At 50.6% G+C, this 22,868-nt stretch overlaps 1 protein-coding gene across 1 annotated transcript in view; it reads left to right on the forward strand.

Moving 5' to 3' along the window:
• The window catches only part of LOC146275196 (catenin delta-2-like), a 141,576-nt gene that overhangs the window by 52,059 nt on the left and 66,649 nt on the right, over nt 1-22,868 (forward strand). Inside the window, exons 4-11 of the mRNA XM_084702970.1 lie at nt 6,806-6,851; nt 8,442-8,559; nt 11,985-12,157; nt 15,439-15,493; nt 16,405-16,609; nt 16,895-17,012; nt 17,725-17,857; nt 20,103-20,276. Coding sequence (XP_084559096.1) covers nt 6,806-6,851; nt 8,442-8,559; nt 11,985-12,157; nt 15,439-15,493; nt 16,405-16,609; nt 16,895-17,012; nt 17,725-17,857; nt 20,103-20,276 — 1,022 coding nt within the window. The remainder of the gene's footprint in view (nt 1-6,805; nt 6,852-8,441; nt 8,560-11,984; nt 12,158-15,438; nt 15,494-16,404; nt 16,610-16,894; nt 17,013-17,724; nt 17,858-20,102; nt 20,277-22,868) is intronic.

The raw sequence follows: 22,868 nt of genomic DNA on the forward strand, positions 1-22,868 counted from the left end.
GGGAGAGAGGGGGAGAGAGAGAGGGAATCAAATCCTGACAGGAGAGAGAGGGCCTTGAAACAGCCCCCTGCCAGCGTTCACGGGCCAGCGTCCTCAGCAGTGTCTGCAAGACTGACACACTCAGCCTTGTAAACCACAGGAACACAACAGGAGAACACAGTCAACACAGACCCTTCCACATCAACACAACACCACCTGGTGTGCTGTCACCCCTAAGATCCCTCACTCCTCTCCTCTACTCTCTGCTCCTCTCCTGTCCTGCCCTCTCCTTTCCGCTCCTCCCTCCTCTCCTCTCCTCTCCTCTCCTCTCCTCTCCTCTCCTCTCCTCTCCTCTCCTCTCCTCTCCTCTCCTCTCCTCTCCTCTCCTCTCCTCTCCTCTCCTCTCCTCTCCTCTCCTCTCCTCTGCTCCTCCTCTCCTCTCCTCTCCTCTCCTCTACTCTCTACTCTCTCTCTCTCTCCTCTCTCTCTCTTTCCTCTCTTCTCCTCTCCTCTCCTCTCCTCTCCTCTCCTCTCCTCTCCTCTCCTCTCCTCTCCTCTCCTCTCCTCTCCTCTCCTCTCCTCTCCTCTGCTCTGCTCTGCTCTCCTCTCCTCTCCTCTCCTCTCCTCTCCTCTGCTCTGCTCTCTTCTCCTCTCTAATCTCCTCTCCTCTCCGCTCCTCTCTCCTCTCTCCCCACTCTCCTCACCCTGACAATAATGAAGGGATCCATTACTCCATTAGCCGGCAGGGTATTTCCAGGTTCAGCAAATCAGTGTGTCAGCTGACCCATCTCTCATGACCAGCCTGCTCTGATCACCTGAACAAGCTGCCTGGCACTGACTGCTGAAGCACCTGCACGTACTAGGTGCTCCTCCTGTGTGTGTGTGTGTGTGTGTGTGCAAGAGAAAAAAAGTGAGAGTGTGCGCGTACACAGGTGTGTATGTGTTAATGTGAGCGTGTGTGCACATGCGCCTGTGTGTGTGTGCTTTCGTGTGTGTTTCATAATGTGACTGTATGTGTGAGTGAGGGATCCTGTAATTCATGTTCTACCTAATGATGCATTTCCAATAGGGGAGAAAAAATGATGACAGGTGCCATCATCCCTCACAGATCCTGTCACTTGTTTGTCGCAGTATCAGTTTCCCTCTCTCTCTCTCTCTCTCTCTCTCTCCCTCTCCCTCTCCCCCCTCTCTCCTCTCTCTCTCTCTCTCTCTCTCTCTCTCTCTCTCTCTCTCTCTCTCTCTCTCTCTCTCTCTCTCTCTCTCTCTCTCTCTCTCTCTCTCTCTCTCTCTCTCTCTCTCTCTCTCTCTCTCTCCCTCTATTTCCATCTCTCAGAGTAGTTGCCTGTAAGTGTCACAGTGCTGTGTTGCTGTGTGGTCTAATTTCCTCCAGCAGTACAGCAACAGAGCAGAACCTAAGCTAGCCAGGCTTCTCACAGTGGCATCATTTAGGTTGTGTGTGTGGTGTGGGGTCATTAAATATGCAAATATGCTAATGTATGCTTATCTTCCTCCAACACCAGATAATGGCTGAGACTAGATAAGGCTGTACCAAATGATGCCAGAGAGAGAGAGAGAGAGAGAGAGAGAGAGAGAGAGAGAGAGAGAGAGAGAGAGAGAGAGAGAGAGAGAGAGAGAGAGAGAGAGAGAGAAAAGAGAGAAAGAGAGAAAGAGAGAAAGAGAGAAAGAGAGAAGAGAGAGAGAGAGAGAGAGAGAGAGAGAGAGAGAGAGAGAGAGAGAGAGAGAGAGAGAGAGAGAGAGAGAAATAAACTATTCCATCCACTGTGACTGTGATGCAGGCTGTTAGGTTTTGTCTAATGCTTTACTCGTACCACCATGGGATTGGCATTGATAGCAGTCATTGGGTGAACGACAGCCTGTCGCACTTTCCTGCAATCAGAGAGCCTGATGTATTTCTGGAACGTCTATTGGCAGCCCTCTCCTAGCTTCCACAAACACACACACACACAAACATGCACACACATGCATACACACAGACACAAACTAACACCTACGCACACAAGCACAAGCACAAGCACACACACACTTACACCCACACACACACACACACACACACAGTCAAGTCCATTACCACATAATCATCCTTAGACATCTGCTTACAAGCACAGAACAGATAGGCAGATCATACGCTCACAATGACAGGATGGATGCTGTGTGTGTGTGTGTGTGTGTGTGCTAACGACCAGCGGTTGTCTCATGTTGATAACAATGTGTAAGTGTACTTTTTTTATAACTGTTTGTGTGTGTGTGTGTGTCCTCTGTCTGGTCCGGACCATAGAGTGAGGTGCATGTTGTGTATACATCACAGTGATGTATAGTGCCATCAGAAGGATCTGTTCATTAGAAGCCCTGCCTTGCCCCCACACATCTAAATCAATCTACACACACCAATCAGCCAGCCGGCACACACATCACTCACAGCTAGGAGTGTGTGTTTCTGTGTGTGTGTGTGTGTGTGTGTGTGTCTGTGTGTGTGTGTCTGTGATAGTGTCTGTTACTGTGTCTCGGGGTGGGTATGTGTTTGTGTTTCTGTGACAGTGTGTGTTACTGTGTTTCTGTGTGGGTATGTGTGTGTGTGTGTGTTTGTGTGAATGCACGGTTTGATTATTTCTCAGTTGAAACACTCGTTTCATAATGTTTCACTATTGACATCATTCATGGATTTCTTGTCAATTAAAGAGAGTAGTGCTGAAAGTTTGAGGGGTGGGGGGGATGTGGGTAGTTATGTGTGTGTGGAGGTGTATCTGACAGCGTGTTTTGGGAGTGCGTGTGTAGGTGTGTGCGTGTGTAGCTGTGGTACAGCCTTCTTTACTCATGGCCGTGGTGTTATTCTGTTGAGCTTAGACTGAACACACACTCAAGCAGCAAATGATTCTTCTCATATGGATATATCCTGGATGTGTGTGTGTCTGGGGGGGGGGGGGGGTGGGTGGGGGGGGAAGGTGTCAATGGAACTTTCCCACTTAAGCCATGGGAGGCTGATAATTAGTCCTGTGATGGTCTCAGGAGACGGAAGGTAAAAACCACTCACACTCCCTATCTCTCTCTCTCTCTCTCTCTCTCTCTCTCTCTCTCTCTCTCACACACACACACACACACACACAGACACTCTATCTCTCTCCCTCTCTGTGCAAGCCCTACACACACACACTAACACCAGTGAATGGATCAGAGTGTGAGAGTGTGATCTCTGGAGGTCTCTCCTGTTTCCCACTGGAGAGATGCTCCAGACAGTCTCTCTCTCCATTCCCCTATCTCTCTCTCTTTCATTTTGTCACCATTTTTTCTCTATCTCTCTCCCTCTCTCTCTCTTTCTTTCTCTCGCTCTCATTGTCTTTCTCATTCTGTCTTTCTATCTCATTATCTTTCCATCTCATCTAGTCTCTCTTTCATTTTGTCTCACTTTCTCTGTCTCCATCTCTTCATCTCAGGGTAGCAGTGCTGTTACAGAGATGCCTCTTATTCCCTCGTTTCCCTCTTATTAAACAGCTACTCACAAAACATATATATATATATATATATATATTTATTTTTTATGGATTTAAAAATTATTTCGATGCTTCTGCAACACAAACAGAAAATACATTCTGGTAATGTTCATAGCAACACTTTGCTTTTCATGGCAGCGTCCTGCTATTCAGACATAACAGCGTTGAATGCCTTTAATCAACCATCAGAAATGTGTATTCAACAAAGCTGTGTGTAAAACTAAAAAATCATTTCTGGTAATCCCAGTGAACCACAAATACTGGAATGTGTGTGGTCACAGCTGTGTGTGTGTGTGTGTCTATGTGTGTGTGTGTGTGTGTGTGTGTCATCCACCAATGTGTTGTGTCAAGGTAAGTGCAGAAGAGGCGGTCAGAGAGAGAGGCAAGCAGGATCGTAAAAAAACAAAAGAACCCACTTTCCAAACGTTCACGAGGAACGCTCACATGTGAAGACACGACAAGGGTCTGGCAAACAATAACCGGGGAGGGAGGGGACCGTTAACACGCACAAGGACCAAACGAGACACAGGTGGAAATAACGACGACAAACGAGCAACCTGAAAACTTCACACAGACCCTTAACAAGGCCCAGGTGCAGGCAATGATCCAGGAACAACACACCTGGAAACACAAGGGACAGGGACGTGACACGTTGATATGAATGTGATGTGTGTGTGTGTGTGCGCGCGTGCGCGTTCACACGTGTGTTGCCATTCTTTTCTGTCATTAAAACCATGGTCATCTCTGACATGCCACAGTCACGTGACTAAAACTTCCTTCCATCCCAGGAAATGATCTGATAGCAACCACTCGGCCATCTTGAGATCACAGCATCTGCTAAATAAAAATGGGCATAAACAGAGGTGACGATGACTCCAAACAATATCGGCGTACGAGTTGTGACTCCGAGCCCCACAGTAGTGTATTATAGATGAAGGTGGTGGGTGATGATATGATACCATAATCACCATAATAACCCGCTCATTCAGCTGGGACGACATCTGCTTGGTAGGGGAGGACTAACAGGTGCTTTTAAATGACAGGATAACGACCCACTGACAGTCAATAATGATCCAGGGCCTGAGCACACGTTGATGCCTGCGTATATATGGTTGTGTTCGTCCATGCGTTTGCGTGCGTGCGAGAGAGTGTCTATTGTGTCAGTGGCGTGTGCGAGAGTGCGTGTTTTGGAAACGCGTGTGTGAGTGGGACCATAGATTTAGTTCCTCTAACCCCCCCCCCCCCCCGGGTTTGACGGAGAACCCCCGCTGGGCATGTTATCTCGTCTTAACCTGCAGGGGAGCCCATCAACTGAGATAGGCTGGGTTAAACACACAGACGCGCACTCGCACGCACTCGCTCGCACGCACTCGCTCGCACAGATGTACGTACATGCACAGACACACATGCACTCACTTGTACAGACCCCCCCCCCCCACACACACACACAGACACACAGACACACAGACGACACACAAACACAGAAACACACACCCATGTCTCTATACAAACGTCATGAGGTGCTAAATGAAACAAAACCATTATCTCCACAATAAACCAATCAGCTGCTGCTTCACTTGAACTGCCTGTCAGCTGTCACACCAACAAAGACACACACACACATTGTTCACTGAGTGGACTTTGTCTGGGGAACCGCCACCACACACGCAAACAAACACACACTGAAAAACGGGAGTTAGTCAAGTGAGTGACAAAAGAACTGTTCATTCTGGAGTTTTAACATTGTTTGGAGTTTGTCATTTGCATTCAGTTTATTCAGTGCAGTTATGCCCCCGCACTGCATAAAAAAAACAAATGCCATACAGACAATTTCACACACACACACACACGCACACATTCACAAAACTCGCTCAGTTTTTCAGACTGACAGCGTGTCATTACCATGACACGCTAGTCATCACCATGACACGCTGTCATTCCCCGTGTTTGGAAACACCGAGCGCCGTTGCTGTGACAACCGTCGGCGGGAAGGTGTGTGGTGACACATTCGGGGGTGTCTCCAACCCCAATGCATCTAGGTGCCTGCTGTCACGCTGATTCATCGAGGACATCTGCTGCCTCCGTCACATCAGCTGCATGGCCCTCTCCCTTCAGCGCTGCTGCTCTCTCCTCCATGGTGACCACAGCGCGTGTGTGTGTGTGTGTTACACCGTGTGTGCGTCTTTCTTCGTGTGCGTGGGTACGCATCCTTGTGTGTGTGTGTGGGGGATGCGTATCCCTCTGTGTGTGTGTGTGTGTGTGTGCGTGCCTCTGCATCCTTGTGCACGTGTGCGCATGCGTGTGTGTTGGTGCGTGTGTGTGTGTTTGACCAGACGGTCCTTACGGGGTCCAAATGGCGTTTCCACCCCAGCAACAGTGGGACTGGAGGGCGACAGCTGGAGGAATTAGCCAGGCCTTCAGAGCCTGCGTGAGGCACACTTCCAGTTCCGAGTGCCCGCGGGGACGTAATGTCTTATTTACTCTCCAGAGTGCTGGTTCCTCCTGCCTCTGACCTCGCGGAGCCTCTTCACGCCCGCTTGACAATTAGCAGACACTTAGCAGGGTCACGTGTGGTCAGGAGGAAGCCGCAGAGTTCCCCCGATCTGACAGGGCCGGCTGGGTTTAGGCTGTGCAGCGAGAGCCCAGGCTCACGCCCGTCTGGCTGTGTGTGGTGATTTGGTTCCTGCGGCGATGGCGAGGATGCCGTTTTGGCGTTTTTTTTTTGTCTTTTTCCTCGACTTTTTTTGAACTGTTTCTCTCTCTCCCTTTCGTTCTCCCGCTGTCTGTTCTCCTTCTCTCGTCTGATTCAAAGAAGGCCGGCGGGATTTTTTTCCTGTCGGACTTTCCGACTGTGTCGGACTCTGTGTGTGTCTGTCTGCGTGGCTGTGTGTGTGTGTACATATCTGTGTGTATATACGTCTGTCTGTGTGTGTATGTATAGGTGTGTACGTGTGTGTGTGTCCTTCGCTCATTCCAAAGTCAGCTCCTCTCCGCTGGCCTGTGCTGCAATCAGAAACACATTACCCACAAACCACTACTGGGCCTACTAATTACCTCACCCTCGTCTCCAAGGCTACCGTGAAGGATGAATATGGATGGTTGAGTGGATGGATGGATGGAAAATAACGTTGCAAGCAGGCAGATGAATAAACAGGCAAACAGACTGACAGGTGGACAGGTTGGCAGACCGTCAGGCCAACAAACAGGCTGTATAGTCTTCACGTAGTATGTCCAGTCTTGAACCACCACCTGATACATGGTAACCAGTTCTACGCGCTGTGTTCTAAAACTGTTGTTTTCCCTCTGTGTTTTTCTTGCAGTTCGTCAGACGAGCAGTTCCGCTGGAACACTCAAGGTAAACACCCCGTCGGCGTCTCTCTCAGTGGCAGATTAGCCGGCGTCTCTGGGAGAGGATGGGTGTCAATGAGGGGCGTCACTGAACTCTGCTAGCGATCTTATCTGGCGGCTGAACCGTGGAATTAGCACGCCTCGGCGCCACCCGCGGCCGACGCTAGCTGGGATTACGATCTGACGGCTGGCGCATACCCAAACAGCCTTCTGTCAACAGATGTGTGCGTGGCGCGGCGCAGCCAGGGCGATGAGGGCAGACGGGTGTATTGGTCACACACTTCCGGACAAACACACACGCTTGTAGACACACGCACGCACACTTTGACACACGCACTCCTATTGACACACACGCTTTAAGATGAAATGAAAGACCCAGTCTTAGACACACACACACACACATTGACATCCAGCGTGGGGAGAGGAGAGGGAGAGGCAGGGTGAAGGGACTGAGATCTCAGTCGTGATGTGGATAAAGCTCAGGCTTTCATTTAACACATATTAAACTCCTTTTATGATGCATGACCAGGAGTTACACAAGCCTGACCGCACTCCCCCCCCCCCCCGCACACACACACACCTTGTAGAAACACACACACACACACTCTTAAACACACACACGCTCCAAGGTATACACAAACATGCAGTCTTAGACACACACACTCCTAGACAAACACATGCACACAACCATAGACACACATACACACACACACACACACACACACACAGAGACAAACACACACTCACATTCCAGGACACACACCAACACACACACACCCTCCATTAGACACACTCTCATGGATACACACACAGGTGTACGTCTTCGCTTCGATTTTTGATCCTTCCGAGGTTGTTACATTAATTGGGCCTGTGTGGTATTTGCTTCAAATCAAGTCAAACTTTATTGATTACACCTCCCCAGTCTTCCAAGCACAAGGCTGATGTGGTAGGCCCTGGTTTTGCTGCTGGCCTCTATGAAGAACAGAACAGGGTTTCATTAGACGTTCACAGCAGACTCTGGATATGTCTCAACACCGCAGGGCTCGTCTCTCCCTGTGTGTGTGTGTGTGTGTGTGTGTGACACACAGATCATCTGTTTCACAATGACACACGTCTTGAATGCACACTCACATGCTCAGACGCATGCGCACACGCCCGCACACACACATACAAAGACACACACACTTACATATATATATATGTATGTGTGTGTGTATATATATATATATATATATATATATATATATATATATATACACATATATATATATATATATACATATATATATATATATATATACACATATATATATATATACATATATATATATATATATATATACACATATATATATATATATATACATATATATATATATATATATATACACATATATATATATACATATATATATATATATATATATACATACATATATATATAGTGGATAGTGGGTTAGTGGGATGTAAATATATAGATACACGAGGACCCACCCAGAGCGAGGTGTGTAGATGGTAATCCCAGCAGGAGACACGGTGGCACCACAGCTTCCCTCCTCACTCTGGGTCTCCCTCCCCACAGCTGATGGTCAGAGGGATGTCCAGGAGGACGGCCAGAGGGACATCGAGGACGAGCTGACCACCGGCCTGGAGCTGGTGGACTCCTGCATCCGCTCCCTCCAGGAGTCCGGCATCCTGGAGCCCCAGGAGTTCTCCGGTGGGGAACGTGAGAGAACCTTGTTTGCTCTCTTCTCTCTCTCTCTCTCTCTCTCTCTCTCTCTCTCTCTCTCTCTCTCTCCCTCCCTCCCTCCCTCCCTCCCTCCCTCCCTCCCTCCCTCCCTCCCTCCCTCCCTCCCTCCCTCCCTCCCTCCCTCCCTCCCTCCCTCCCTCCCTCCCTCCCTCCCTCCCTCCCTCCAGACCCATCCCAGAACCCCCCTCGTCCATCCCATCCAGCTTTGTGTACGATTCGCCTTAAAAAAAAAAAAAAAAAACTTTTTCTAAACATGTCTGTGGGTGGAGACTGTTTGGGTCTGTGGAGGTGCTCGGTGGGGTACTGAAGTGCCAGAGGCGATGTGGAAACACACAGATAGCTCGCCGTCCTCCGCTTCCATCATTTCCATTGATGTTTGCCAGCAATTTTCATTGATTTTCCACTCGACGCGATGCCTTTCACCGTAGTCGATAAAGGTGTTTCAGACGGCCTTTTTCCTCCCTCGTCGTCGCTGCTTTAGGAGCAGCGAGCTGTATGGGAGAGGTCCACATCCAAAAGGTTTGCGTCCGTTTTCTAAATGGCGGGTTACAAAAGGAGCCCGATGGCTGAATGCAGTAAAAGCTGAATGAAGCTCTCTGAATGACTCAGACCGAACGGCGCTCCGTAGCCTCTCTCCAGCGACGGGAAACAACTCTGTCAAAAGGTAGAAGCATCGGAAGGAGACAAAGACTCACACGCAGACCTCTGAAATGCAAGTGGAAGATGTGATTGGAGAGAAGAGAAAGCGTTTGACGTTTTGTTTGGGGGGGGGGGGGGGGGGCTTTGCGTGATGATTTAGGAGCATGCGGGAGTGTCAGAAAACCTGGAGCGTTCGACAACAGAACGACCTGTGGATCTGTTCTTTGCCACCAGCTACAGTGTGTGTGTGTGTGTGTGCGTGTGCGTGTGCGTGTGCGTGTGTGTGTGCGCGTGCGTGTGTGCGTGTGCATGTGCGCGTGCGGGTGTGGGTGTACTGTATGCACTTTGCACTTCTTGGTATTTTAAGACAGAGGAAAGAAAGACAAACTTGATTTTCAGTTTACCTTTGAAGTCAATTGGAAGAGCAGAGCCTGCAAAGATGGAGCGTATTGTGCGTCAGATAACAGATAGCTAAGAAGTCTGCTTACAGTATCACTAGTCCTCCAGAGTTTCTAGTAATGAGTTGGTCCAAGACTGGAAGACTGGAAGACTGAAAATGTCATGTTTTTAGTGAACACTAAGGCTGTTCGTATCTACAGAGGACAAAAAGACAGAAATAAACCATGGTGTTGGTTGTGTTTTTCGCCCTCACACACCAGAAGACACACACGCGCGCACGCACCAACACACACGCACCAACACAACACAACAGAAACATGTTGGGCGTGATGAGTTTGGAAGCTCCCACTCACCCAGCAGAGCACAGAGTGCTGTTTAATAATTCATCAGAGCGAGGGATGAATCGAGAGGAGAAAAAAGTCTTTAAGAGGGAGGGGAGGAGAGGGGGGTGGGCTCCCGAGAAGCCACACGGGCCGCACTGTTACCACGACGCCCAGCAACGAGCGGCGGACTCGTCTTCTTCTTGGAATAGCAGAAGCATAATAACAGGTCAGACGTGAGGGGATGTCCTCGACGCTTTCACACTGGTGAGTGGGTGGATGTCTCGGCCGGTGGAAGCAAGAGAGAGAGAGAGAGGGAGGGAGGGAGGGAGGGAGGGAGGGAGGGAGGGAGGGAGGGAGGGAGGGAGGGAGGGAGGGAGGGAGGGAGGGAGGGAGGGAGGGAGGGAGGGAGGGAGGGAGGGAGGGGGGGGGGGAGAGAGAGACCACTTTTCACACTATCAGCCTAACAAAGACTTGCATCACTATGAAATATTTACACCAAGTGATGGATTGTACGAAACCAGTCATGGACCCAACCTTTAGGACCGTCACACACACACACACACAAACAGGACAGTCACAGTGAGCCAACAACTATGACAGCCAGATAGCTACACCTGTACACACACTAGACACCCAGTAAACACATTAGTCAGTGTAGCTGATTGCTAGTATGCGGTGTACATTAGTCAGGCAGTTACTGTTGTATACGCTAGTCAGATGTGCCGTTGTGTACAGGTAGAATCTAGAGCAAGGTTAGAGCTGCAAGCCACAAATGATCTTGGAAACGTTTTGACACATGTTTGTTGAAACCTCTGTTTAATTATTCACAGCTGGATGTGAATTCCTTTTAGAATTAACCGGTGAAGGTTTTTGTTGGTGTTGTTACCTGTGTGTGTGTGTGTGTGTGTGTGTGTGTGTGTGCGTGTGTGTGCCTATGTGTGTGTGTGTGGGTGTGCGTGTTGAGGTGTGTGCCTGTGTACACATTTGCGCGTGTGTGTCACCTCTCACCCAGAAGTGTCCAGCTCTAATAGACTGGGTTCGCAGTGGGAGAAAGCCAATCACTCCCTGTGTTGGAATGCTGTGATGAAGTCTGAAAGTGCTAACACACTCTCTGAGTGTGTGTGTGTGTGTGTCTGTGAGCGCTTGTTAGCCTGTGTGTGATGTATATGTGCCTGTGTTTGGGGTGTGTGTGTGTGAGACGTGCGTGTGAGATGAGCGTGTGCTTCATGCAGATAGAACTTGATCGTTTGAACAGGCCCCGGCACAGAGACATGGTTTCACACTGCCGCACTGAGGAGTTAAGAAACAGGGCGGCAATCCACACGCTAACCATTCCCTTTATCTCCGCCTTCTCTTCTCTCTCCTCCCTGTCCTCCCCCTGTCCCCTCTTTCCCCTCTCTTCCCTCGCTCCGTGCCAACTCCATCTTGTCTAGTTCCTCTCATCCAGCTCCCCTCTGGCTCCCTCTCCCCTTCAACTAGCTCTCTTTTCTTTATTTCCCTTTAACTTGTTTACCTCCCTCTGTTCCACCTCCTCAGTCGTACTTTTCCTCCCTCTTTTCCTTTTTTCTCCTCGCCCCCTAGCCTCCTCCCCTCCTCCCCTCCTCCCATTCTCCCATCTCCTCCTCTTCTCCTCCCACCCCCCCTCCCTCATCTGATAAATTATGTATGCCAACTCAAACTCACGGAGGGCTGCACCCACTGCTCTAAATTGTGCTCTCTCTCTCTCTCTCTCTCTCTCTCTCTCTCTCTCTCTCTCTCTCTCTCTCTCTCTCTCTCCCACTTCCCCCCTCTCTCACTATCTTTCTCTCCCTCTCCCCCTCTCCCCCTTCCCCCCTCTATCCCTCTCTTTCCTTCCCTGTCTCTCTCTTTCCCTCCCTCCTCCAACCTTCTCTGTCTTTCCCCCCTCTCCCACCCCTCTCTCTTTCCTCCCTCTCTCCCCTCCCTCTCTCTTTCCCCCTTCGCTCCCTTACCTCTCTCTCTCTACCTCTCTCACCCCCCTTCACGCCCTCTCTCTATTTCTCTCTCGCTTTCTCTCTCCAGGACCCAGTCTCCTCTCCCAGAGTTCTTTGCAGCTCAACTCTACCCCGGAGGCTTCACTCCAGTACTCCGCCAGCTACCATAGCAACCAGACCCTCGCCCTCAGCGACAGTGGTGCCGCGGCAACGCCACAGCGCAGCGGGCAAGTTAGGGGAGCCGTTCACAGCTACAACCAGGTAGGACTTCGTCGATGAAGACAAATATGATGATGATGATGATGGTGGTAAAGTGATCTTATTGTGCAGCCATGTTCAATTCCCTACCTCTCAAAGTATGTTACGTAACCTACCGTTTGTAAGAATGCTTCACTTTCATTTGAGAAAATGCCTGTGTTCTAACTGCGGTGTCTAATTGAGATGAAATTGAGATTTTTGCAACTCTGGTAGGGAGTAGCTCAGGGGGGTCGACCATTTCACTGTATAAACCTAAACGTCCCAGCTCCGCACCAAGCTCTGGATACAATTGTCTGCGAACCCAAAAAATATTGTTATGAACCATAACCAAGCCTATGGTTTGTTGTGAGCTGTTTGTCTGCTCCATGGAGGGAAAGGGAGGAGGGCTGCGGGTTAGCAGGTGGAGGACGGAGAACATGGCAGGCTTTTCTGCTGCTCTGCCCTCACCTCTGTCTGCACACAACAAACAGGACCCAGCGCAAGCCCCGCTCTCGCTCCCCCGGACAGAGTCGCTGTCTCTCCTTCTTACTATCACGTCCCGTTGCCCTCTACCCCATCTCCTGTATCCTTCTTCTCTCTCTGTTCTCTCTCTCTCTCTCTCTCGCTCTCCTTCTCCTCCTCTCGTCTCCCCGTTTGGGCTTCTTTTTCCTCTCCTCCCTCTCCTCCCTCTCCCCTCTCCCTTTCCCCTCTCTTGTCTCCCTCTCCTCCCTCCTTCTCCTCTCCCCTCTCTCCATCCCCTCCCTCCCTCTCCTCTCTCCTCTCTCCTCCCTCCTCTCTCCTCTCTCCTCTCTCCTCTCTCCTCTCTCCTCTCTCCTCTCTCCTCTCTCCTCTCTCCTCTCTCCTCTCTCCTCTCTCCTCTCTCCTCTCTCCTCTCTCTTCTCTCCTCTCTCCTCTCTCCTCTCTCCTCTCTCCTCTCTCCCTCTCCTCTCTCCTCACTCTGGTCATTATCCTCCAGCCCGGGTTAGGATACCGGCAGGGCTGGAGTGGTCAGCTGGTGTGGTCAGTGCGGTGGTAGGGAGCTTTCACACGGAGGGCGGCGTTAGATGGATGCAGGGTGATGGATCCAGGGTTGAGTCCTGGCTTGAGGTGGCTCTGTCTAATTATGCCACAGGTAGAGGAGAGAGGGGCCTGTGCCTGTGTAATTGCGTGTGTGTGTGTGTGTGTGTGTGGGGGGGGGGCGTTGCAGTTTGTTATTATAGCAGTCAAATGTCGTGAGGGGGGTGAGACACTGATGGGGAGAACTCCAATTATCCCCTAGCCTGCAGGAGCCATCTATTCCAGTGTGCATTTCCTTAACCTCTGCTTATGTTGCCATATCAACACACACACACATGCATACACACACACACATGCACACACACACACATCCATGCACATGTACACACATACACAAACACAGACACAGAGAAGCAAGCACAGAGGCACACCTGGTATCAGCCAGCAGCTGCAAACCTTCATTAAAAGATACTGACTGTGCAGGGCAAATGTTCAGAGCCGTGTATGGTTCTGAATTATATATGGAGGAGAACAGCAATGAAACTAATTTGAAAGAGGCAAAATGATCAGGGGAGGAAGTCACTTTAGACACTTATGGGGCACGCGACAAAATCGACACATTAATATTGATGGTGATATAAACAAACACACACCGTGAAACCTGTAACTCGCTACGTGTCACGGTTTCTATAGAAATTCCGTCAGCGTGAGATGTTGTATCCCCTGAGTCTGTGGGAGACAGGGAGGATCCACAGCTTTGCATCACCACCCTCACCACCACCACCCTCACCACCACCACCTGCCGTCCTCCTTTTTCCGCCTCACCCCTCCACCTCCCCCGCCCCCCCCCCCCTCCTTTCCTCCACCCCCGCCTGCGTCCCTTCCCCCCCATCTCTCCTCCGGGGGGAAGTCTTGTGTCTTGTCGGAGCTCTGGTGGGGATGCCGAGAGCGTGGCTGGCCCCTCTCCTCGCTGCTCTTATGCAACGCCCCGCGCCACGCAGGGACTCTCACGGAGAGTATTTTTACCAGTAAGAGCTCGTGTCTAAAAGAGGCATGACTTGTCTCCCACCTGAAACACAGACACTCAGCCTCCCTCCTAGTGGCTCCGTGGAGTAGATTGACTTGACATGGCTCACGATGCCCCGCCACTCATTTATAGATGAAGTCTGTCTGTCTGTTCCTCTGCGTTGCCCATCTGTCGGGTCGCTGTTTGTCTGTCTGAATTTGTTGTCTGTCTGTCTGATTTCGCTGTCTGTCTGTCTGATTTCGCTGTCTGTCTCTCTGTCTCTCTGATCTCTCCGTCCGTCCGTCCAATCCGTCCTCTGCACCCGTGTCTCTGCCTTCCTCATCCGTCTGTGGTGGTGACCGTGTGGCTTTACGCAACCCACGGCTCTCGCAAAGCGCTCGCAATCAGGACGGACCTCGGGGGTTCAATAATGCATCGAAATCAGCCACCTGTCCTCGGTCCACCTCCTCCCTGTGCTGGGTCTCCTCGGGTGGATACGACACACACACACACACACACACATCGTCCTGAGCTAGCCGTGCCGGGGAACCTCGCACTGTAATGACTGCGGGTTTGAAAATAGCCTTATCCATTCTGCGTCTGGTTAATCAGTTTTCATGGCCGCCTGCAAATGGGGAGCACAGGGACCAGAGCTGGTTGTAATCAGCCGGATGGCTCTGGCTTATTACTGAAGGAAAATAAGGCTTGTAAAATGCCTGAGGTGTGTGTGTGTGTGTACGTGTGTGTTTGTGCTGTGTGTGCCTGTTGCATGGTTGCATCTGTGTGTGTGTGTGTGTGTGTGTTGTTCGCCGTTTGGAAAGACTGCCCTCCCCAGAAAGGGTTGGATCTGTGGTGGGGCCAACATATGCTGTCCCAGTCTCTGTGGACACAGATGCGTACACATGCATGAGGAGATGTCACCGCGTGCGGTGGCCGTTGGGCTGGGCACCACTCGCAGAGCTACGCAGAGCCGAGCGCAACTGTCACACGGCGCGTCGAGGACGCCGTGGCCGCCAGTAGCCGTCTCAGCAAGAGGTCATAAGGCTATTTTGACCTATGCCGTGTTCTTCTTTCTGTCCCTCCCTCCCTCCCTCCCTCCCTCCCTCCCTCCCTCCCTCCCTCCCTCCCTCCCTCCCTCCCTCCCTCCCTCCCTCCCTCCCTCCCTCCCTCCCTCCCTCCCTCCCTCCCTCGCTCGCTCGCTCCCTCCCTCCCTCCCTCCCTCCCTCCCTCCCTCCCTCCCTCCCTCCCTCCCTCCCTCCCTCCCTCCCTCCCTCCCTCCCAGGTGACGTCCAGCCGTGCAGCCCAGGCAGCAGGAGCAGCAGGAGGAGGAGGGACAGGTGAGGGAGGAGGAGGGGGAGAAGGGGAAGAGGAGGGGGAGGGGGAGAGGGGAGGGGGAGGGGGAGGGGGAGGGGGAGGGGGAGGGGGGAGGGGAGAGTGGAGGAGGAGGAGGAGGAGGGGGAGGGTGGAGGAGGGGGAGAAGGGGGAGGAGGAGGAGGGGGAGGGTGGGGGAGGAGGAGGAGGGGGAGGAGGGGGAGGGGACGGTGGGTGTGTGGGGGCAGGGACAGGTGGGGGCCCGCCTGCCAGAGACGTGTCTCCACGACAGCAACATAGAATGAAACCGAGGAAAGTGGATGTGATGTTGCACAGAACCCCGTGCTGTGGGAAGGTCGTTCTATGTCTCACAGGACTGGGACTGGGACCAACATTCATTCCATCTGACGTGGAGTCACGACTCGATCGTTTCCGCACACCGAGGTGCTGATTCCGAGGGTAGATGGTCCAGGGCTGGTTAACTGTACCTTCTTCCACCATTCATCCTCCCCCCCCTCCCTCACCCCTTGACCTCGCCCCTCCTCCCCTACCTTCCCTTCTTCCCCTTCCTCCCTGTGCCCCTTCCTCCCCCCACCCCATCCCCTCCCTCACCCCTTGACCTCGCCCCTCCTCCCCTACCTTCCCTTCTTCCCCTTCCTCCCTGTGCCCCTTTCCCCCTCCCCCCTCCCCCCTCCCTCACCCCTTGACCCCGCCCCTCCTCCCCTACCTTCCCTTCTTCCCCTTCCTCCCTGTGCCCCTTCCCCCCTCCCCCCTCCCCCCCCTCCCTCACCCCTTGACCTCGCCCCTCCTCCCCTACCTTCCCTTCTTCCCCTTCCTCCCTGTGCCCCTTCCCCCCTCCCCCCCCTCCCTCACCCCTTGACCTCGCCCCTCCTCCCCTACCTTCCCTTCTTCCCCTCCCCCCCTCCCCTCCTCCCAGGTCTGTACTACTCCTGCTCCACGCTGCCGGCCCAGAGGGTGAGCTCCCCTCTGACAGGGGCGGGGTCAGGCTCGGCCTCGCCCAGCAAGCTGCAGCGCCTCGGCACGTCGGCCGACGCCCCCGGCTACTCCAGCGGCCAGCGCCTGCCCTCCTCCTCCTCACCCAACAAACAGTCGCCTGGCACCCGCCTAGCCAAGTCCTACAGGTGGGTCTGAACGCTGTGGCTCTTCGCTCACGGGGAACGGCTCTTCTTGTTGCTGTCCTGTGTGTGTGTGTGTTCTAGATTGACCATGGTAAGATGGTAAGGGTCTTTGAGCAGCCTTCATGCGGTTTACTGTAAACAGTACTGTAGTGTGTAGAGTAATACTGCACTGTAGAGTGTAGAGTAATACTGTATAGTACAGTGTAGAGTAATACAGTACTATATTACAATGTGCTGCTATACTCATGCTACCTTCATCCAGCTCTCTCTACTTCCCACCTGCTTCAGCACCACCGTTGCCGTAACGACAGCGGGAGGGGCGGGGTCTCCGCTAAGGGTGGCGTCCCCGCCTGGCTCCACGGTCGCCGGGGGAGGGGCCAGCGCGTCATCGTCCCCGCTCCACCAGGTATGACATCATCGTGCTTGCACGCTTAGATAAAAAAAAAATCTTTCAAAAATCTTTATCATGTTCATGTTCCGCACAGCTAACACAGCGTGTGAGCTAGCCCCATTCGCGTCATCACGAAACTCTCCTCACAGTCTCCAAAACATAGACGACTCGCTTCACAGCAACACTTTACATTGAGGAAACAATGTGCAAAACAATGTAAACGAAACAAACAAGTATCTTGTCCATTACAGTTCATAGCAATACCCATGGTAACAACAGTGCTTCTGTGTAGTTACACTGTCTTATGGTTTAGCGATGCAAGTTCTAGGTTGGGCTTTCCAGGACAGTGAGTTTACAACATCCACTTACCCCTAAACCCCTCTCCCATATTGTGCCCTCTTACTCTTTTGTAATGACTAATATCGCTAACAATGCATACATTTCAATTACATAGCAATTTTATGGACCTACAAGGTTTTTACTATGTAGTTTGCTATGTAGTTACGTGATAGTTCAGCCCCTTTCAAAAATACAATAATGATCAAGTATTCATTCAGCAGATATTTCCATCCAAAGGGACAACTAGAGATGGGATTTTAAGCAATAACTCCTTGATATACTCTCAAGCACTCTCCTACCGAGCTGGACTAATTGATGTGACTGCTGCGCAGTTGTAGACGCTGTGTTTCTGGGTGTGATGTTGGCCCGTGTCTGTGTGATTTTGTAGATGAGCTCGGGCATAGGGAGTTATGCCACGCTGTCTCCTAAACGCCTGGCTGCTCACCACGCCTCCGACCAGTACAAGATCTCCCACGAGCTGTACGCCACCGCCACCCTGCAGAGACCGGGCAGCCTGGCAGGTATGACCACACACACACAGCCATGGACACACACACGCAGACACACACACAAGCTGTATGCTTCTGCCACCCTGCAGAGCCCTGGCAGCCTGGCAGGTACAAACACACACACACACGCATGTATACACACACACACACACACACACACACACGATAGCTCTGCAACACTGCTACCCCGCAGAGACTTGGCAGCCTGGCAGGTAAGACCACACACACACATAGGCACACAACGGAACACAGAAATGAATGCATGCACACACGCGTACGCCCGCCCGCCCACACACACCAACACACTAATGCGGAGACTCTCACACCACTTGGACAAAACCCTAAGACACTCACATGCACACTTACACACTCGTACACACAATGTACACATGCGTGTGTGCGTCCATACACTGATACGTGCCACGCATGTCTCACGCCTTCTCACCCCCTCTCTTCCACCTCACAAAGAGACCGTCATCATACTTAAGACAAACTGAAATGACTTGAATCGAAATGTATTGAATCGCACCCCAAATTCTGGACAGTTCTCCGTTACCTCAAATGACCTCACAGCCCGTAGTCTAAGTGTTTGTCTGACATCCTCATATGTTTTAGTTTTATGACCTTAGAGCCTAAGGTAATACAACTGGTTCTCAGTGTCGAAGGCTTAGACACTGAGAACCTACATCTAAGTAAACATTTAAATTGGCTCTTTTTGGAATTAGGCAAACACCCAAGTGAAAAGAGGCTGAATAATGGCTCAGCCAACGTGCTCTGTGGTTTGGTTCTGGTTTTTATTGAATCACTTTATGTTGTAGTGTTTCCTTTTTAGCACGCACAGGAAGTGAGGACTGGAGCCCTGGCAGCAGGGGATATGAGCTCATTATTCAGATTTGATTTCATCTTTTTCAGATTTGGGTTTTTCTTTTTTCTTTTCTGACTGCGTAAGGTGTCATGGGAGGCTGCCTCTCCCTCCCTCCATCCCTTCATCCCTCCATCCCTCCGTCCAAAAGTGATGTTCCCTTCTTCTGTTTGAAAGGAAGAGTTCAGCACTTTGATTTGAGCATCATCTGTGGCAAACTAACTTTCCCTAAAACGTCAAAGGAGAGAGACGGGAGAGAGAGAGAGATGGTGGAGAGGAGAGACCAGACAGGGATGGGAGAGAGGGAGAGAAAGGGAGACAGGGGCAGAGAGAGAAGGAGAGATGGACAGGGGTGAGCGAGAGGTGGAAAAGGGGGAGACGTGGAAATAGAAATGGGAGAGAGGGAGACAAGTGATACAGAGAGACAGGGGGAGGAAAGGTGAGAGAGAGACAGGGGAGCGATAGACAGGGGAGAGAGAGACAGAGAGGTAAATAGAGACAGGGGGAGAGAGGAGAGGGGAGATTCATCTCTCTCTCACTCTTTCCCTCTCTCTCTCCTCTGCTGTGTTCTATGGTCCTTTCAGACAGCATAATGAACAACGCTTTGTTGTAAAAGGCGATGCTGTCTGATTTCAGGATTCCCGCCAAATGTTGACAGGGTGAAATTGTTGCATTTCATTATTTTCCAGCTGACGTGAAACAATGCTTTCTTTTCAGGAAAGATGCTGTTCTCCAAGACGGCTCTCTCTCAGATTTACACACACACACACACACACACACACACACACACACACACACACACTCTACCAGACACACAATGGTGTGTGGGGGGGACTATCTCGTCATCCCCTGCATCAGCAGAAACAGACACATTCGCAAATAGCAGCCAAGATCTACTGTTTGTGAATGTGTATGGCACACAGACAACCCCAGTGCGTCTTGTGTTGGGAGAAAAGGCTTCCACATCAAATGGAGAAGCATGATTCTCCACGTGACTCATTTTCACATGGTTAACCCCATGGATGGCCTGAAGTCTGGAGAGAGTTTTGTCATAATTACTGGGGAAAGGGATGATTGTGAAGGTGGCGGCTGGATAGGAGCTGAATACATTGTGCTGACTGACTGAATGTGCGTTCTCTCTCTCTATCTCTGCCCCTTTTCATATGCTGGCCCCTCTCTCTCTGTCTCTGCCTCTGTTCCTCTTCCACTTGCGATTTCCTCTTTTTATCCATCTCAATCCCTCTCTTTTTTTCTACCCCTCATTCTCGTATTCTCCCTCCAACCTCTTTCTGCCTATACATCTTTCTCTTTCTCTTCCCCTCGTCTCCTGTCCTCCTCTCCTCTCATACCCTCTCCTCTCCTTTCCTTTCCTCTCCTCTCCTCTTCTCCCTCCAGGATCCAGAGGCTCCTACAGTAGTCAGCACAGCCAGTATGCCCCGGAGCTAAGGCCCCTGGGGTCCCCAGACCACCACATAGAGCCCATCTATGAGGACCGCGTCTACCACAAGGGCCCCTTGAGGAGCCTGGGCCAGAGTCAGGGGGACCTGGGCCCCTACCGCAACAACACTGGTGAGACGCTGTCATCAATCTGTAGCACCATCCCTGCACACTAGTACTATACACTACTATCCCTGAACACTAGTACTATACATTACCATCCCTGCACACTAGTACTATACACTACTATCCCTGAACACTAGTACTATACACTACCATCCCTGCACACTAGTACTATACACTACCATCCCTGCACACTAGTACTATACACTACCATCCCTGCACACTAGTACTATACACTACCATCCCTGCACACTAGTACTATACACTACTATCCCTGAACACTAGTACTATACACTACCATCCCTGCACACTAGTACTACATGTATACACTACCACATCTATACACTAGTATAACATACACTACCATCCCTACACACAAGTATTACATATTCACAGTACCATACCTACACATTAGTACTACATATATGCAGTACCTTACCTATACACAAGTACTACATATATAGACTACCTTACCTATACACAAGTACTACATATATAGACTGCCATCCCTGCACACAAGTATTACATATCAACACTATCATCCTTACAAACTAGTACTACATAGAGTCATTGTTTGGTGCTCTGGTGGGTTCACCGTGTGTTCCACTGCTCCCTGCACGCCTGTGTGACCCATTTGTGAGGTGAATTAAAGGCTGCTTCTTCTACCATACCAGGCTCTAAGCTCCCTAATACTACATGTATAGGTTCCAGTACTTGTTTGGTTTGGAATGGGTTCTTCATGAAGTGTGTCCAGTACTTTCCCAGTGGGAAGGTGCTGTTTTTATTCTGAGACGATCGCATCAGACCACTAACATTCTAGAAAGTTCAATGTATCTTGTCAGACAGACAGCCAGGCTGGGACAGAGAGATAGACAGGCACAGACAGTCTGAGACAGAGAGATAGACAGAGCCAGGCTGGGACAGAGAGATACACAGACAGCAAGGCTGGGACAGAGAGATAGACAGGCACAGACAGTCTGAGACAGAGAGATAGACAAACACAGACAGACAGGCTGGTACAGAGAGATAGACAAACTGGCTGGCAGACAGACAGGCAGACAGGCTGAGCCTTGTGGAATGAGACACTACAGGAGTCCCATGTGGTGACTATCCATAATAACCCTGCTTCAACCTCCATTAGCCCTGAACTCTTTAGTGGAAGAGAGGAAGAGTAGAGAGGCGGGTGGGAGGGTGGGGGGGGTACAGGGAGAGTTAAGGTCAGATGAACAAAGAAAGAGGTAGAGATTGGGAGGAAGAGACTACGGAGAAATGGGGACGAGAAATAAGTGAAAGAAATCTGTCTGTTTTCCATTAAACAGTTTCCAAGCTGCAGTGTTAGACCACTCATCTTTAGTCGCGTGTCTTTAACGCAGGCTCATTTAGCTTATCTAGATGTGGGTTTAGGTACGCTACGCTATCCCATTAACATATCATTCAACATGAAAAGAACCCATTCCGCTACACTACGTTATGCACCCGCGCAGCCATTAAAACAGAGGAGCGTAAATAGCTATCATTAACATGTGGTTCAAAAGTTAAATATGTTATGCCATACAATCCACTCTTTTAATCAATAGGATCCCTTTTCCAAAAAGGAAACGATGTAACCATAGAGCTAAACCGACATGTTCTGGTGATTGTAGGAGATCTTCTTGACGATCGATCTGTTGGCATGCGCAGAAGTTGTAGCCTACCGGCGAACATTTATAGATTCCGTTTGCACACTGAAACAATCTCAATCAGATTTGCATGACTGTGCTTACACGTAAATTACCTTGACTCAATAGTTATTCCAGTAGAATGTAGAAACTAAAAATGATCTGTATACGGACTCCAGCCCGCTACGTAGACCTTAATAGCATTACCACTCAATATAAAATTAAAATAGGCCTACAAGCGCACTATTGTAAAAACAAAGAGCTGGCTCATTTATGCTACATCCCTGCAGCGCAACTAAAGAGCAGAGAAATAGGTTACCGCTTTGTGAATGTTAAGCGATCGAATCGGGGTTTAATGCGGTGGGCTATAGAGAAAAGATTGTGTTTAAAGCCCTCGTGAACGGCCGGTGATGGGCCTGTGAATGCTTAATGGCGAATCATATTAGAGGAGGGATAGCTCATAATGAACAGATAAGAATTCTGCTGACACAAAGGCCAGTTAGTCATTCATTATGTCATAGTTCTGCCATTTGGAGGCCTGCCGTTCACATCATTGTTTAACGGGCCCGGGTATGTATTAGAGTAGCCTAATTAACGCCATAAGTCATTTCTTTATAAAGGGGAGCGCCCAAGTGCAGCAAATGTCAGTTTTGGGCGTTAACCCTATCTATATGGTTATCTGATGGCAGGGAGGGCAGTACAAGCAGGCAGGCAGGCTGACAGGCAGACAGACAGAACGAGTTGGAGGCAACGGCGAGAGCAAGCTACCTACATGACTATCCTCACTTCCCTACTCTCTCTGTGTGTGTGCGTGTGTGTGTGTATGTATCAGAGCCCTCCCTAGTTCCTGGATTAAACCAGGCCAGTGCCCTGGAGTATTGCAGGTTAACACAACCTATTTCAAGCGATTAATCCTGCATGGTCACAGTGCCACACACACACA

Source organism: Hypomesus nipponensis, chromosome 8 (genome assembly GCF_054491055.1).
Source record: "Hypomesus nipponensis isolate SF chromosome 8, ASM5449105v1, whole genome shotgun sequence".
Classification (NCBI taxonomy): Eukaryota; Metazoa; Chordata; class Actinopteri; order Osmeriformes; family Osmeridae; genus Hypomesus; species Hypomesus nipponensis.